Genomic DNA, 13,568 nt, shown 5'->3' with positions numbered 1-13,568 from the left:
AGATGTGAGATATGAGGCTGGTATATTAGGATCCATTTAAGATACCATTAGCACAGAGAATGAAAGTTGCTGCAAGATATCCATTCAGGTTTTTCATCTTCAGAGCAGATTCAGAATATGCACAATACTCTCCTGAAACCCTGGGCTTTCAGTAAGTTCCTCAGCTTGCTCCACCAATAACAATGAAGCCCATAAGCCTTAAGAAAGTGTAAGTGTAAAGAAGGGGGGTTGGGGGAATCTTTCAGAAACTTAAGTACAGCCTGAAATGTTTCCCCTCAGTTTCCAAGAAATACAAACAAAGGAAAGAAATATCTTTGAAATTAGCACCACCCTATTGTCAATAAACTTTTAGTTTAAGGTGTTGGCAACTCTCTACCCACCAAAAGGGAGAAAGAAAACCACAATTTCTTTGTTTTCATTCTAAACACCCAACAACTTTCTTTTTCCCCCACAGAAACGAAGATTTAAAAAAATGCTTTTGCTGCAATTCTGTGAAGCAAATAAGCAAACAAGTTTCATAAGATCAGAAAGTTCTCTAACTTTCTCCACAAGTGAGATGGAACACCAAAGTCATGTTGTCTTACAGAACCCAACAACTTTCTTTTTCCCCCACAGAAACGAAGATTTTAAAAATGCTTTTGCTGCAATTCTGTGAAGCAAATAAGCAAACAAGTTTCATAAGATCAGAAAGTTCTCTAACTTCCTCCACAAGTGAGATGGAACACCAAAGTCATGTTGTCTTACAGATCCCAACTGTTAAGAGATTTACCTTCTTCACTATCTGAAGCACTGCTCTTCTCTGGAAGATTTTCATTCTCATTAAGGTCCAAGGACTTTTCTAGAGACCTGCTCCTAACTAGCTTAGCAGGTTTTCTTTCTGAAGATGGAAGAGGACTCTTTATTTGCTTCTCACTTGAGGACTCCTCCACCTGAAACAACCAAGAGCAGAAAAAATATCAGCAGAGACCATTAAAAAAAAAAAAAAAGTTACTCTAAAAGAAGACAGCCATACAAAGTTAGCCACAAGTTCTATCTGCTCAATTACCACACAATCAAGCACTAATTTCCCCCTTGTTCCTCTACCCTAGCAAACCTCTCTTCCCTTTATTTAAATATTTTACTAAACTCTGGTAACAGGAAACAGACTTACTTGTATGTACTGTTGGTACCAAGAGCTCCCTTAAATGGGACAGTCCCCTTGCATCCATCTGCACAGTTTGGGTCCTTTCCCTGATTCGACATTAGCATTTATAAATTCATTAGCCTTACACAGATTTACTTTACGTTCATCAGGTTAGTTTTTTCCTAACAGTTTAGCAAGGGTCCAACAACCCAGAGGGGAAGCGCAATGAAACAGGCAGGGTGCTTCTCTCTTTCAGCAAGATTAGATTACCCCAACTACATATTTGAAAAGTTCTTATTTTGTACTATGCCAGCACCCTTTGAAAAAAGAAGTTTTAAAATACTGTCTAGAGCCATCCTACTTATAAAATATTACTTCCCACAAATAAAGCAATGGAGTATCATTTGCCATCTCCAATATATAAGCAGGAAGAAAGTCCCTCTGAACATCAGTCACTGAATCAATGATGCAGCTCTTAACCTTAAACAAGAACTGTCAGCTAAGCATGTATGCCTTTGCACGCCTAAAGAAGTAAAACTCCAGGGAAACTGCATGGACAAAGTTTGTGTATCTAAAAATGTCACCCAAAAGGTTTGGCTACCAGCTTTGAATCAGTTTTCATTCTAAACCTCTCCTCAAGACCCCACTGCCTCCAGCGGAACATCTGGGATCAAGAGCAGCACGACCCTAGAAGAGCAGTGCAAGGACCATAGTAAATACGATCAGGCCTCCTCAACCAAGTTGTTCTGATTCATCTGCAAAACCATCATCCCTAAAGAGTATTCAGCATTGACTCAAGAAAGCAAAAGCATCCACTCCTTGAACAGTCATCATGTACTTCCTGTACTTCTTGGGTTTTTTAAAAAATAAAAACCTGTTACTTTTCTTGTGCGACTAAGGGCTATTAGATGGTGGGTGGCTGGAAAACAGAGACAGGCATAAATCTGACTGCAGTATAAACAGTCAAAAGTACTCCTTCAGGGTCAAAAAATTATAAAGGAAGACTAAATCAGAAAAACAGATCAGTTAACAAATGCTCCTATTGAGAGAAGCTGTCATATAAGTTATACTCAGTCACATAACAGGATCTAGGACAGAACTAACATTAAATATCAAAATACCAATAGAAATGGAAGTCCAAAAGGAGTTAGTTGTGACAGAACAGCCCAAAAATTGACACACTGATCTAGCACAAACCCAAGGAACTCCCATAGCATTTTGACAGCAATCAGGATCTAGTGAAGCAGGGTTTCCACCAGCAGCATAAGAGCAGCTCACTATGCCATGAGCAGAGCAGGAAAGCCAGGTTCAAGTCAGAAGGCAAAAGCAACAGTTCCTAGAAAAAAAAAGCTTTTCATGTTGTCATGGAAGAAGAGATTCAAGCTGGGGCTTTTGTAATAACTGATCAAGTTTAACACAGATTTAATGGGGTTTTGGATTAGTCTGCATTTTTTTCAAACTAAAGAGTAAAGATTGTAAGATCTGTCAGCTGGAATTAAAGATGTATAATTTATTCCCTATTGTGCATTTATCTCCTGAGCTAGTCCAGTAGTGCTAAGCTCTGTGCCAAGGGTTTTTTGGTTTTCAGCCTGTGAACAGCAAGATCTGGGGCTGGAGGGCCTCCCTACAAGGGGAGGAAGGAAGATGTTGGTTGCAAAAACAGGCAACAAGGTGGCTCCCACATTCACATGTACTGAGAGGGCAGATGAGCTACACAGAGTTGCCTCAATCAACTACAGACAGCCATTGACAATATTTTTTTCAAGATAAGTCAAATACTAGACCCAACCCCTTCACTATTCCCATCTTCCTCTTATGAGAGCTTTGGGCCTTACTTTGTCTATCAGAGCAGTAAAGGGGAGTTTAAGTCTGTTGCCCTCCAGTCTTGGGAAGGTGGTTACATGTGCTTTGTGCCATCACTGTGATGACTTCTGATAAAGACATTCTAAGCACTACTGTGCCCTCCTACTGCCTTTGTGGTTCTACAAAATATGCTGCAATCCTGAGCCTGTGGATATTCTTGAGTAATGCCAAGTGACACATACAGCTAAACAAAATCACTGTGCATTTTAGTTATCCTGAAACAGTAAACAGTTTAGTTACACATTTATCAAGACTGCACTTTTACATTATAATTAAAAGACTTTTCAGAGGCAGTTTATTCAAGGCAGAATCCTGGCATTTTTACAGAACAAATCCCCAGGCATTCCTCCTTACCAAGATGCCAAATTAGATTTAGCACCTTCAAGAGACATCTCGGGGTGTGGCTTCTTTTCCAGGCTCAGCAATTATTTTTAAATGGCTTGTTCTTGTGCAAATACGACTTACAAGTGCAAACTAAGGCTACCTGTGTAGATTTTTAGTTATCCCAAACAGACCAAATTCCAGCAGCATCCCCAGTCCTCTCAGGCCTCCCTTACAACTCTCCAAAAATCTTGTTTTATACTGCTAGGGTTTCCATGAGGAATACCTATCACACAAGTAACTATGTTTTTAACATCTGAGAAACACCAATATTCTTTGCTGGATATGAGTCTCTAGCCATTAACTTGGATTTTGGCAAAACTATTTAAATCCTACTTAACCTCCAGATCAGTTTTAGCAAGTGACAGAAGTCAGAAGATTCACAGGGTAGTAGGGTAGTAAAAACTATTAAAATAGTCTCCTTTCTTCATTCCCTGTATTCTCCAAAGCAAAATTTGGAGTAAGTACCCAGCCCTAGTGAAGCTTATAAAAAATGCATTAGCGGTTTATTTTCTTTTCCAAGACCTTTGGGATATCTAATAACCAAGAGAAAATATCTGCAACTTCTTAGGACTACAGCTGCACACAGGAGCCCCAGTAACTGTGCCCAATTTCAGATATCACCACTATTGCACTTGCTGTTCACACCAGGCAAACACATTCACAAATTCATAGAACATGAGTGAACACAAGTGAGGCATTCATGGTTGTTCAGCTGTACTAACCCAAGGCATCAAGGTAAAATTAATCCTTATTATAGCAAGTGTGGGGGCTTTCCCCTTCCTTCTGAAGAATTAAAAAAAGGTTTAATATATTCACAACAGCAGACTAACTGACCACTGAAGGCAAGGATGACAAAATGTAACTACCCTTAAAAAGCCTTAAGTATAGGAGAGATAGTAATATAAGAGGAGATATATTTTTAAATGACAAATAGCATAAGCAACAAAGCACTGGAAGTGAAAAAGGCATTACTTTCAAAAAGCATTTGGATAAAACACAAATATGGTCACAATGGGAACTGGATAAGAAGAAACAAGAAATTTTGTTTTTAAAGGAAAAACAAAAAACAGACCAGGGCATAAGCCTCAGCATTTTAGCCAGGCTGTGCAGCTAATTAGTGACTGAGCACTTCTGAAGCTCATACCAACAATATTCTCTTACACAGAATTTCGCTCACTTTCAAAATTAAGAAATATTCTTGACTTCTCAAAGACTTTGGAAGTTACAATCTCCATTCATCCTATGCTTACAGAATACACGTTAAGCCCATGTGCTTATCAACTACAAACAGCAAGAAAGGCTGTGTCAGCACTTACTCCTGGCAACACATGTCTGTTGAGTGACTCTCCTTCTGTTTGAAGCGTGGGCTCATGAACTAAACCAATCATTTTGGGTAGTTTTTCATCCCTTTCTCCAGAATCATCACAAATGCTGGATCTGTGCAAACCAAAAAGGAAGAGATCTTTGAAGGTACAAGCACTGAGAAACCCAAGAAAGCATCTTGCGTGATTTTTGCATTGAAAACATGGCTGTTCAGATAACATTAAAAACTACCAAGTCATTCTTCCCACATACTGCTCATTAATATCGAGCCACCTTCCTCATTTCAGGCACCTCTCAGAACATTCAGCTTCTGATCATAAGGTTAATAAAATCAAGAGAGTGCTGTGGGAAATGAGGAAACATACAGCTTATAACTAATTTGGAAAGAAAAAGCATAAAGAAAGTGTTAGAAAATTTTTGCCTGCATCGTTTATTCCAAAGTTGCAAAGTTGTGACTTTCTAACAGAAAAAACCCAAACAACAACAACAAAAAAAAGCTAAAAACAAAAAAAAAACCAAAAAAAAAAAAAAAAAACAAAAAAAAACCAAAAAAAAAATAAACAACAACCAAGCAAACCCAAAACAAAACCCAAACCAATCAAACAACAAAAAAAAAAACCCCAGAAAATATTTAATAGAACATCTTTTGAAGCCTGTAATGAACTCGATATTTTTCTCACAAACATACTCTGATAACACAGGACTGAAGAGACAAATAACATTGTTCAGTTTTGTGAAGTCATGCTTATTTACACAGAGATATGTAAAGTGCTGTTATTAGACTGACACTGGCAGGTCATAGATCAGTTCGCAATTGTTCAAAAAAATCAAGGCAACTCTTTCAAAAAAACACATCATTATTATTACAATTATTCCAGCTTTTCATATTATTATTCCTGTTTCTTAATTCAAGCTGAGGACAATACAAAAATAAGCTAAGACCTCAGATATCAGGAGAAAAAGGCAAAACAATATTTCAGTCTCCACACAGGAGGGAAAGAAAAAAGTGTCTGAACAATAATATAGCTCCATTCTATTCAAACCTTCCAAACTGTTCAAGGACATACAGGTGCTGACTAGGCATCATAATGTGAAAAGGCTGCTATTTAAGCTACCCTATGCTGGTCCCCAAGCAGATCCAGGGAGAACAAGGTCTTCCTCTCTCCTAAGGGGCCTCAGCTGCATTGCTACTATTTTAAAAAATTCACACAGGTAAGTTTTTATGCACACTCAGTCTATGCAGTTCAGACCTTTGCATCCTTTCACTACAGGCTCAACCATTCTGGTAAGGCTACAGCAGCTCTTTAGAAACTGAGTTTCTAAGAAAGAGGACACTGCTTCTCCCCAGGTGTTCCAAGAGGCTGTACAGCTGCTCCTTACCGAGACTGCCCATTGTCCTCAGACGACGAGTGGAAGCTCTCCATCTCCTCACTGTTCAGGCCCAGCTCAGAGCCATAGCTCTGGTGCACCAGCTGCCAGAATTCCTGCTTGGTCAGCCTCTGAAACAAAGCAAGCTAGTCAAGAACCACGGTATGGAACAGTAAGGCACTGGAGGAAAAACAGCAACAAGTTTGAATTACGCCACAGCCTTTAACCTCAATTCTGACAAGGACCGAAAGCATTCAGGTATCACGTTCCAAGATTGGGTTTCAGCATTTTGGGCAACTGTACTCCTGCCTACTCCACACTCCCATTGCTGTTCAACCAATAACACCAGGCATAAGAAAAGTCACCATTTAAGAAAACACACTTGTAGCCACTACTTGCTTCTTCACAAGTCACCAATATTTTCACAGATACCTTCAAGGTACCTCCGTCTTGAATTTCACTTGCTATGGCACAAGGTAAGTATTTATCTCTTTGATTCTGAACAAACTGCTTAACAGATACCCACATGTTTCCTGAGGATGCTCAGAGTACTTTACAAATTGCGGCAGGCTAGCATTTCAGTCACTACACTGGTGTCTCGGTCAGCCAACTGTCCACTTTACCAAGGTGGGACAGGAGGTCCTCTCTTTGTATCACCAGCATCCTCTTTATGAAAAAATAGTTGCTTTTCTTCAGGATTACCTTGACTCACGACTAGCTAAGTCTTCTCCTTCTCTACAATATCTCTATCCTGTTCCACAAATTCCCACACCTACCAAGACATATTTAAGTTCTTTTAAAACCGTCAGGAAAGCTTGGAGGTGAAAGTAGTATGGCACACTCCTATCTGCAAAGTAAGCAGTGAGTTTCAAAGTCCACCTCGGCTGTAAAGGGCTGGGGAGGGGGGCAAAAGAAAAAAAAAAAAAAAAAAAAAAGATAAAGAAAGGAAATAAAAGTTTTGGTATTTAACAGAGCTCAGAAATACTAGTGATCTTAAAACAGAAGACACCACACTAGAAAATGTGCCTCGGCCACCATCCATATTGATCAAGGGAACAGGACTGTGCTAATGAGGCAGTAACACAAGTAGTGCTTACTATTTGCATGAAATGATGACATTAAATACCCATGCATTATTTAAAGGGCCTTTAAATGATCCTCTCCACCCGCTTGCTTCACCTGAAGAGTGTTAGTTACAGTACCGCAATTTTAGACAGGCACGGAGGAGCTGACCCGCGCTCAGGATGTAAATGCGCGCCCGCAGCCGCCCCGGCGCTCCCCGGGCTGCCGGCGGTCCCCGCGCCCCGTCCCGCTCCGCGACCCACCTGGCGCGTCCCACGGGGCAGCGCCGCTCCCGGGACAGCCCCGCTCCCGCCGGGAGCCGCCGCCGCCGCGCTCCCACTTCCTGCTGGGCGGCGGCGCCGGGGCCCGGCCGGCGTCGCCCCCCCGTCCTCGCCGGGGCCGGGGCAGCGCCTTCCTCGGCAGCCGCCGCCGGCCCTGGGCGGGACAGAGCCAATCTCGGCCGTCGCCGCCTCCGGGCCAGGGCCCACGGTGGTCCCGCTGCCTCCTCGCCCCCGCTGCGGGATCTCCGCGCTGCATCGCATCGGAGCCGCTGCCCCGAGGGCCGGGACAAACAGCCCTCCTCAGGAAACGAGGAAGGGTTTTTCCCTCGGGTATTTTCCAGCACAACACGGTTTCGGGCTTTTCAGAAAGCAGCTGGCAACACGCACCCTATTGGCAGAGATCAGTTTCAAGGTATTTAATCCTAGCGAGGGCAAAGTAAACATTAAAACACAAAACACACAGCTATAAAGCAAGGGTCATAGCAGCTAATGCCAGCCGCCCTCTGCATGGGGGTTTTGTTCCACACAGCAATGCAGTGCTGAAACACATGCATCCACTTACAGCTGACCTTATTTTCCCCACACATTCTGTCTTCTGAAGCAATAAACTCATAACCACAAATAACTACCTACAGCTGTTTATTATTAAATGGCCAAAAATAGGGGTGGGCATTACATGGTTTCAAAATATGACTGAGGTGAATCTTTAGCTAGCCCACCTTCCAACTAAGGAATCAAAGGACAGAAATAAAGCCATTTTCATTTCTGTTGCCCAATATTGTGAATGCGCTTGATTCCCAGTCATAATGGCACAGATCTAATGTTGCTAATTAAATTCACTGGTATGTTCTGTCTATGGGCAAATCAGTTTGCCCTTTTACAGTCAGCTCAATAGTTCAAGGAAAGCAGAGAAGCTTTTCAGCTTCTATAAAGGAATCTATAAAGCTGTTTCCTTTTGTTTTGTAAAAGCAATGTTACCAACTTCTGCTTCTAAAACAGGATTCTTGCACTCTGCTCAATTATTCCTAGCTCAGCTAGATATACTAAGTTCTTAATGGTCACAAGCCAAGATCAAACGAGACTTGCTTTATTGTATCAGAAAGAGTCAGTTCTGAAAACAAAGAAAGGCATACATTTTCTGGGTCAGACTTCTGCTTCTGAGAGGACAGCTGAGAGAAGCTCTGAAGCTTGAAAGGCAAAATCCAAACATTAATTACTTTGCCCATTCAAGGTGATGGTCTACACTGGCTTTTTCCCAAGTCAAAAACAAAGGCTACAAGAAGCAGCTGGGATACACTTTTGTCTTTTCAAGCAGAGCACAAATCATCAATACTTTGCTTCATGCCAGACAAAGCTGTGTCATGGCACAAACAATACTACAGAGTACCACCAACAGAAGCCAAGCTGATGATTTTTAGCCTCTATGGACAAATGCAGAAATAAGAACAAGACCTGCCATACAAGTTGACTAAAAATACAGCACTCACCATACACCACACTCCTGCCAGGCAACTCTGATACAGAACTCTGACTGTTTGCAGAACAGGGGAGGGAAACAGCAAACTCTCCCTCTAATTGCCTAAACATGAAGTGCAGAATCAAACCAAATCTTCTTTCATCTCTTAAATTCATCTTCTTGTACACAAAGGTGCAAATAAGCATCTCTCTTTTCACAACCTTCCCTGAGAAACTGCTGGGGAAGGCAGAACTGCTGTCCTGGGAGATATTTGCCACAAGAAGCCCAGCTGATCAGAAATTCTGGTCCCTTCTCACACCTCTAGACTTACCTGCTACAATATCTCAAGAGACAGGTGCAAATCTCTACCCAGCAAAGCATAAGAAGAACAATAGGAAAATAAATCCAACTCTAAAGCAGAGGACTCATGGGAATTGAGACCGATTAAGTTAAGATCTTGTTCCATGAGAAATAAGGAGCGCTGTGTTTGTTTGGGATTTGAATGACCTGCCTAATTACATTTTAATTTGTTCCTTCTCCCTTAAACTTGAGGGATATTTGACACCCATAAGGTTTAGGAAAATAAAGCAAAACTGTGAATGGCACTGCTATTATTGTCAATAACAGCTATGAATAAATTTCTTGTGCCAATTTGGAAAGCCCACTGCAAAACAGGATTTTTGGCTGATTTTAGAAACTGAAGTATTATTGAAAGCTGCAGTGGATGTGGAAGCAGCTATCTGTTTTATCAAGACCGGTGTCATGTCTCTTCCAGACCTGCATTAATGATTCCTATTTTCCATGATGCTGGATCATTTAAAACACAATGCCAAGGCAAAAGCCTACTAGACTCACTCTGCACACATTTTGCAATAGGGATGTAAAAAAAAAAAAGTGGAATTTTCCTTCAAAGAAAAATATATTTGCATGGACATTTAAAGAATAAAAAGCCTAAGAAAGACTCTTGTTAAGAGGAAAGTACCCACTGATTTGTAGAGGAATTAAAGTTGAAGGGCACCAAACACATTATAGTGTATTCTGAGCAGGTCTGAAGAAGTCATGAACTACAAAATTGTAACTGAGCTAAAGGGGACTAGGACTCCTGTCAGAGCAGTGGTGCAAAGTTGGGGGAAAGCATCTTGATGGATGAAGTAAGTTTGGGCACAGAATAGCATGCAACTGGTTTTCTTGCACAGTGCAAGTCACTTCTAACAGAAAGGAAGACTTGTCAAAGGACTACTTGCTCAACCACCTAGGACATGCAATACTTAGGAGGTACAAGGCAGAACGGCCACCAGATGGAGATCTGGGAAAGGTTATGAGGCTGACCCCACTGACAAGTTCTGCAGGTGGTGAAAGCTTAAGGTGTATCAGGTAAAGCAGACGGGTCACTCCTCAGAGGTGAGACTTCATAGCACAAAATCTATGCCCAGAAGTGCTGAAGAGGCCAGGGACTGAAAATTACCTCTGCACTGACATGATTTGAAGCAAATATGATTCCAGTCCCCCGGATCCAAATCCTGAAAATTGGGGATTATTCACCATCAGGTGGTGCAAACCAGCACTGTGACACCTATAGTCAGAGTTATACTTCTGATGACAACTTTATTCCATAATTTAACAGTTGGATGTCATCTCCAGGTCTGGAGATGTGCTCCAGAATACAAACAAGCTATTCACAGGCATTAAAGCATTTAGCTATTTCCAGGGAAACATTAAAACCAGCTCCTTTTGGAACGGGTTCCAGAGTGAGATTTGGTTTTTGTCAAAAGCCTTACAAATTCTGATGGCACCCCTTTGATCACTGAAGCCAGGAACACCAAACTGCACATACTCAGGGACTGCATACCATGGCAGGGTGTATATATAGGTGTATGAGACATTTTCCAAATATGTGCTGTTCCTGACATTGGAGTGGTGGGCAGAAAACAGCAAAACTTATTGAAAACACCAAGAGCTCTCTTTTAGTATTAGTTCAGTAGACAGCTGCCATTCTAGTAGTTCAGTGGATCCAGCTCCAGCAACTTCAGTTTCTACTTTCAACTCCACTGTGCCCCTCTACAGCTTTATCTAGTAAAGAATATCCTAAAGAAGGCTGACAAGTGACTCCAACACATTCTAGCAGAGAATGAGACATCATTACTACGTTTCAGAAGTAGGAGCTCAACCTAACAGAAATCCTGTTTCAATAATAGTTCCAAATATACTACATTAAAAAGCCCTACATACACCTCATGACTGTGCTCCATTTTACAACTGAGAACCCCAAGCAGAAATTCACATAAACAGATTCATATTTTAACATACTGCAGTGAGGATGAAAGCAAGCTAACAGCAAGATTTGATAGAAATAATAAAGATAGTTCCCAAGCTACTCTAATGCACTGGTTCCTAAAACCTGCTGGCTTAATTAATCTCATCTTACATGCAGTCCATGCCTCCTGCTTTCTTATCTATCCTTTAGCCACTGTACTAAAGTGTAAAATTGATCCTAATGTGACACTCATTTCAGTGCCACAGAGAAGAAACACACAAGAAAAACTAATATTGAACAGTACAAAGCTTGTTACCTCTGTTCCAGCACTAGGATAGGTTTGTATACCTTAATGTCCATACACTGACCCTCCAGCACCACAAACTAATCAACTGAATAACAAGTGCCATTTCCGACAAACTTGGCACAATGAAAGAAAGCAAGGTTACTTCCAGTTGCACGTTCCAGTCAAAAGGTGACAGACAAAGTGCATTGTGGCTGGATTCAAGACAAGATGGTTATGAAGTTACAATTAAATAGTATTTGATTTGAGGGACAAGAGATTTGCAAGAAACATTGGTTTTGCGTTAAATAGCACTCCCCTTTATTTTCAGCATTTTTTTTAATTAAAAGTGCCTCTACTCTGCCCTAAAATTCATCCAACAAAAAGAAAAAAGTGTAGCTACTATGTGTAAGTAGTACAACAGCTTTAAACCTTTGGGAATCATTGCAGTGTTATATATGGATATTTCAGTGTGCAATTGCAACTGAATTGAAATATTTAAACAATGAGAGACACAAACAGGAAAGAATTGGTTTACAAAAATTGTCGTTCTTACAGTGATGTTCTGCAAATGTATCAGTCTATTTTTAGAAAGATCAGCTTAAGTATCCACAAATTGCAATATAAATCAAGCTAACTAGCTGAAGTTGCCAAAATACACTTCCATATCATACAGCCTGCATTTATTGCATTTATTCAAGGTCAGCAGAGTTGTAATGAGTTGGCTGGCAAAGGTTCAGCTAATTTATCTGAGGAGGAGTTTCAGCCTTTTTCCTTGGGAGCTTTCACTGAGAAAACCTCTTGCCTTCTTGATCACAAATTAGGCATAGAAAATGTGAAGCAAATGCATATCAATTTAGTAACATATGCTTGAGCTCATAGTGAAGAGAAGCATGCAACCTATGTGCAAAGATAAAATGCTTCTTCAACAGCAGAGTTGTAGGTGGCAGTCTGAGAAGGAAAAGATGAGAATTTCGTCTGTGATCTAAAGTACAGGGAACCTAAGCAGAGCATCAGATTAAAATTCTCAGTCAGAAAGCAAAAGCTATCTTCTAGTCTCTTATTCTCCAGAGGCACATATGTCTATGTTAGAAAAAGTTTCTTTGGCTGCTTAACCACAGATGCTGTTGCAGACAAGCTTACCTTATCCAGCAACACATTCTGCCACAAACGGAAGATACTGAGGTAGCTTCTGTCTCTTGCACTGAATGACGTGAAGAAAAACTGCAGAAAAAACCAAGGTAAAACATAAGCTCACATGTAGCTATTCTCAGGAATCCCAGAATGCTTCCTTGTATCTTGAATATCCCAAGATCATCAGTAACAGCTTGCCTCATTTCACACTCAACAAACCTGGGGTGGTATTCCTCAGGTTCCACAGTTTGCATTACCTTCAGTGATTATTTTCCCCAATTATTTTCCACACAGTATATGAAGACACTTGTTGTTCTGACTTTGTGACTACCCTTGGCATAAAGGAAGAGCTCCTCCTCAACTTAAACACACTTAAATTTTTCCCATAGGAGGTTGAACAAATCAGAAACACGTATGCGTGTTTCTTACAGGCCACAGCTATTTCCATTCTTCTGCCACATAAGCCTTTTACTAACATTTTCACACAAGATTAAGTGAAATTAAAATAATTAAAACAGGAGATCAAATTATGTGCATCATTTCAAGTATTAAAATATTTCCCATTGGAAAGCTGGGGTTTTTTTTTAGCAAAGAGGTCTATCTTCCTTGTCAATGAAAGTTAATACTGGATGAATTGAGAGGGAACAGCCAAATATGATGAATCACAGTTGCTTCACAAAGAACAGCTCCAGGTTCACTGTGGAAAGCTCTGTTCTTTGACAAGAATTATTTTTGTCAAGGCATTTACAGAAGAACTAATCACAAAGTATATTGCACATAAGACTCTGCATTGTGCTTTTCAGTTTTTCAAATACACACTCAAAAAACTTCATTTCCCAGCACATGTTCTGGGTTAAATTCCTCTATTACCTGAAACCCATGACATCCCAGTCCTTTTGTTTTCAAGGGGTACTTGAAATCCAGTGACTTTGATATTGTCTAGTATGAAGAATGCACATACTGAATTCATGCTTTGAATTAGTTTTCCTTTGAATAGGTGAGACAAACTCTTACTCTCTGGTTACTGTATCAACACC

The 13,568-nt window shown here is 40.6% G+C and overlaps 1 protein-coding gene across 5 annotated transcripts in view; it reads right to left on the bottom strand.

The window, feature by feature from the left end:
* Positions 1-13,568, bottom strand: part of GRAMD1C (GRAM domain containing 1C) — a 52,139-nt gene that overhangs the window by 15,697 nt on the left and 22,874 nt on the right. For all 5 annotated transcript variants that reach the window (XM_053935998.1, XM_053935994.1, XM_053935995.1 and 2 more), the window contains 4 exons: positions 12,541-12,621; positions 6,074-6,192; positions 4,687-4,807; positions 770-929 (listed from right to left, as the gene is read on the bottom strand). In XM_053935998.1, the coding sequence (XP_053791973.1) occupies positions 770-929; positions 4,687-4,807; positions 6,074-6,192; positions 12,541-12,621 (481 nt within the window). The remainder of the gene's footprint in view (positions 1-769; positions 930-4,686; positions 4,808-6,073; positions 6,193-12,540; positions 12,622-13,568) is intronic.

Source organism: Vidua chalybeata, chromosome 2, assembly GCF_026979565.1.
Source record: "Vidua chalybeata isolate OUT-0048 chromosome 2, bVidCha1 merged haplotype, whole genome shotgun sequence".
Lineage (NCBI taxonomy): Eukaryota > Metazoa > Chordata > Aves > Passeriformes > Viduidae > Vidua > Vidua chalybeata.
Note: the sequence above shows the minus strand (reverse complement) of the source record. Positions and strands in the feature narration are given on the sequence as shown.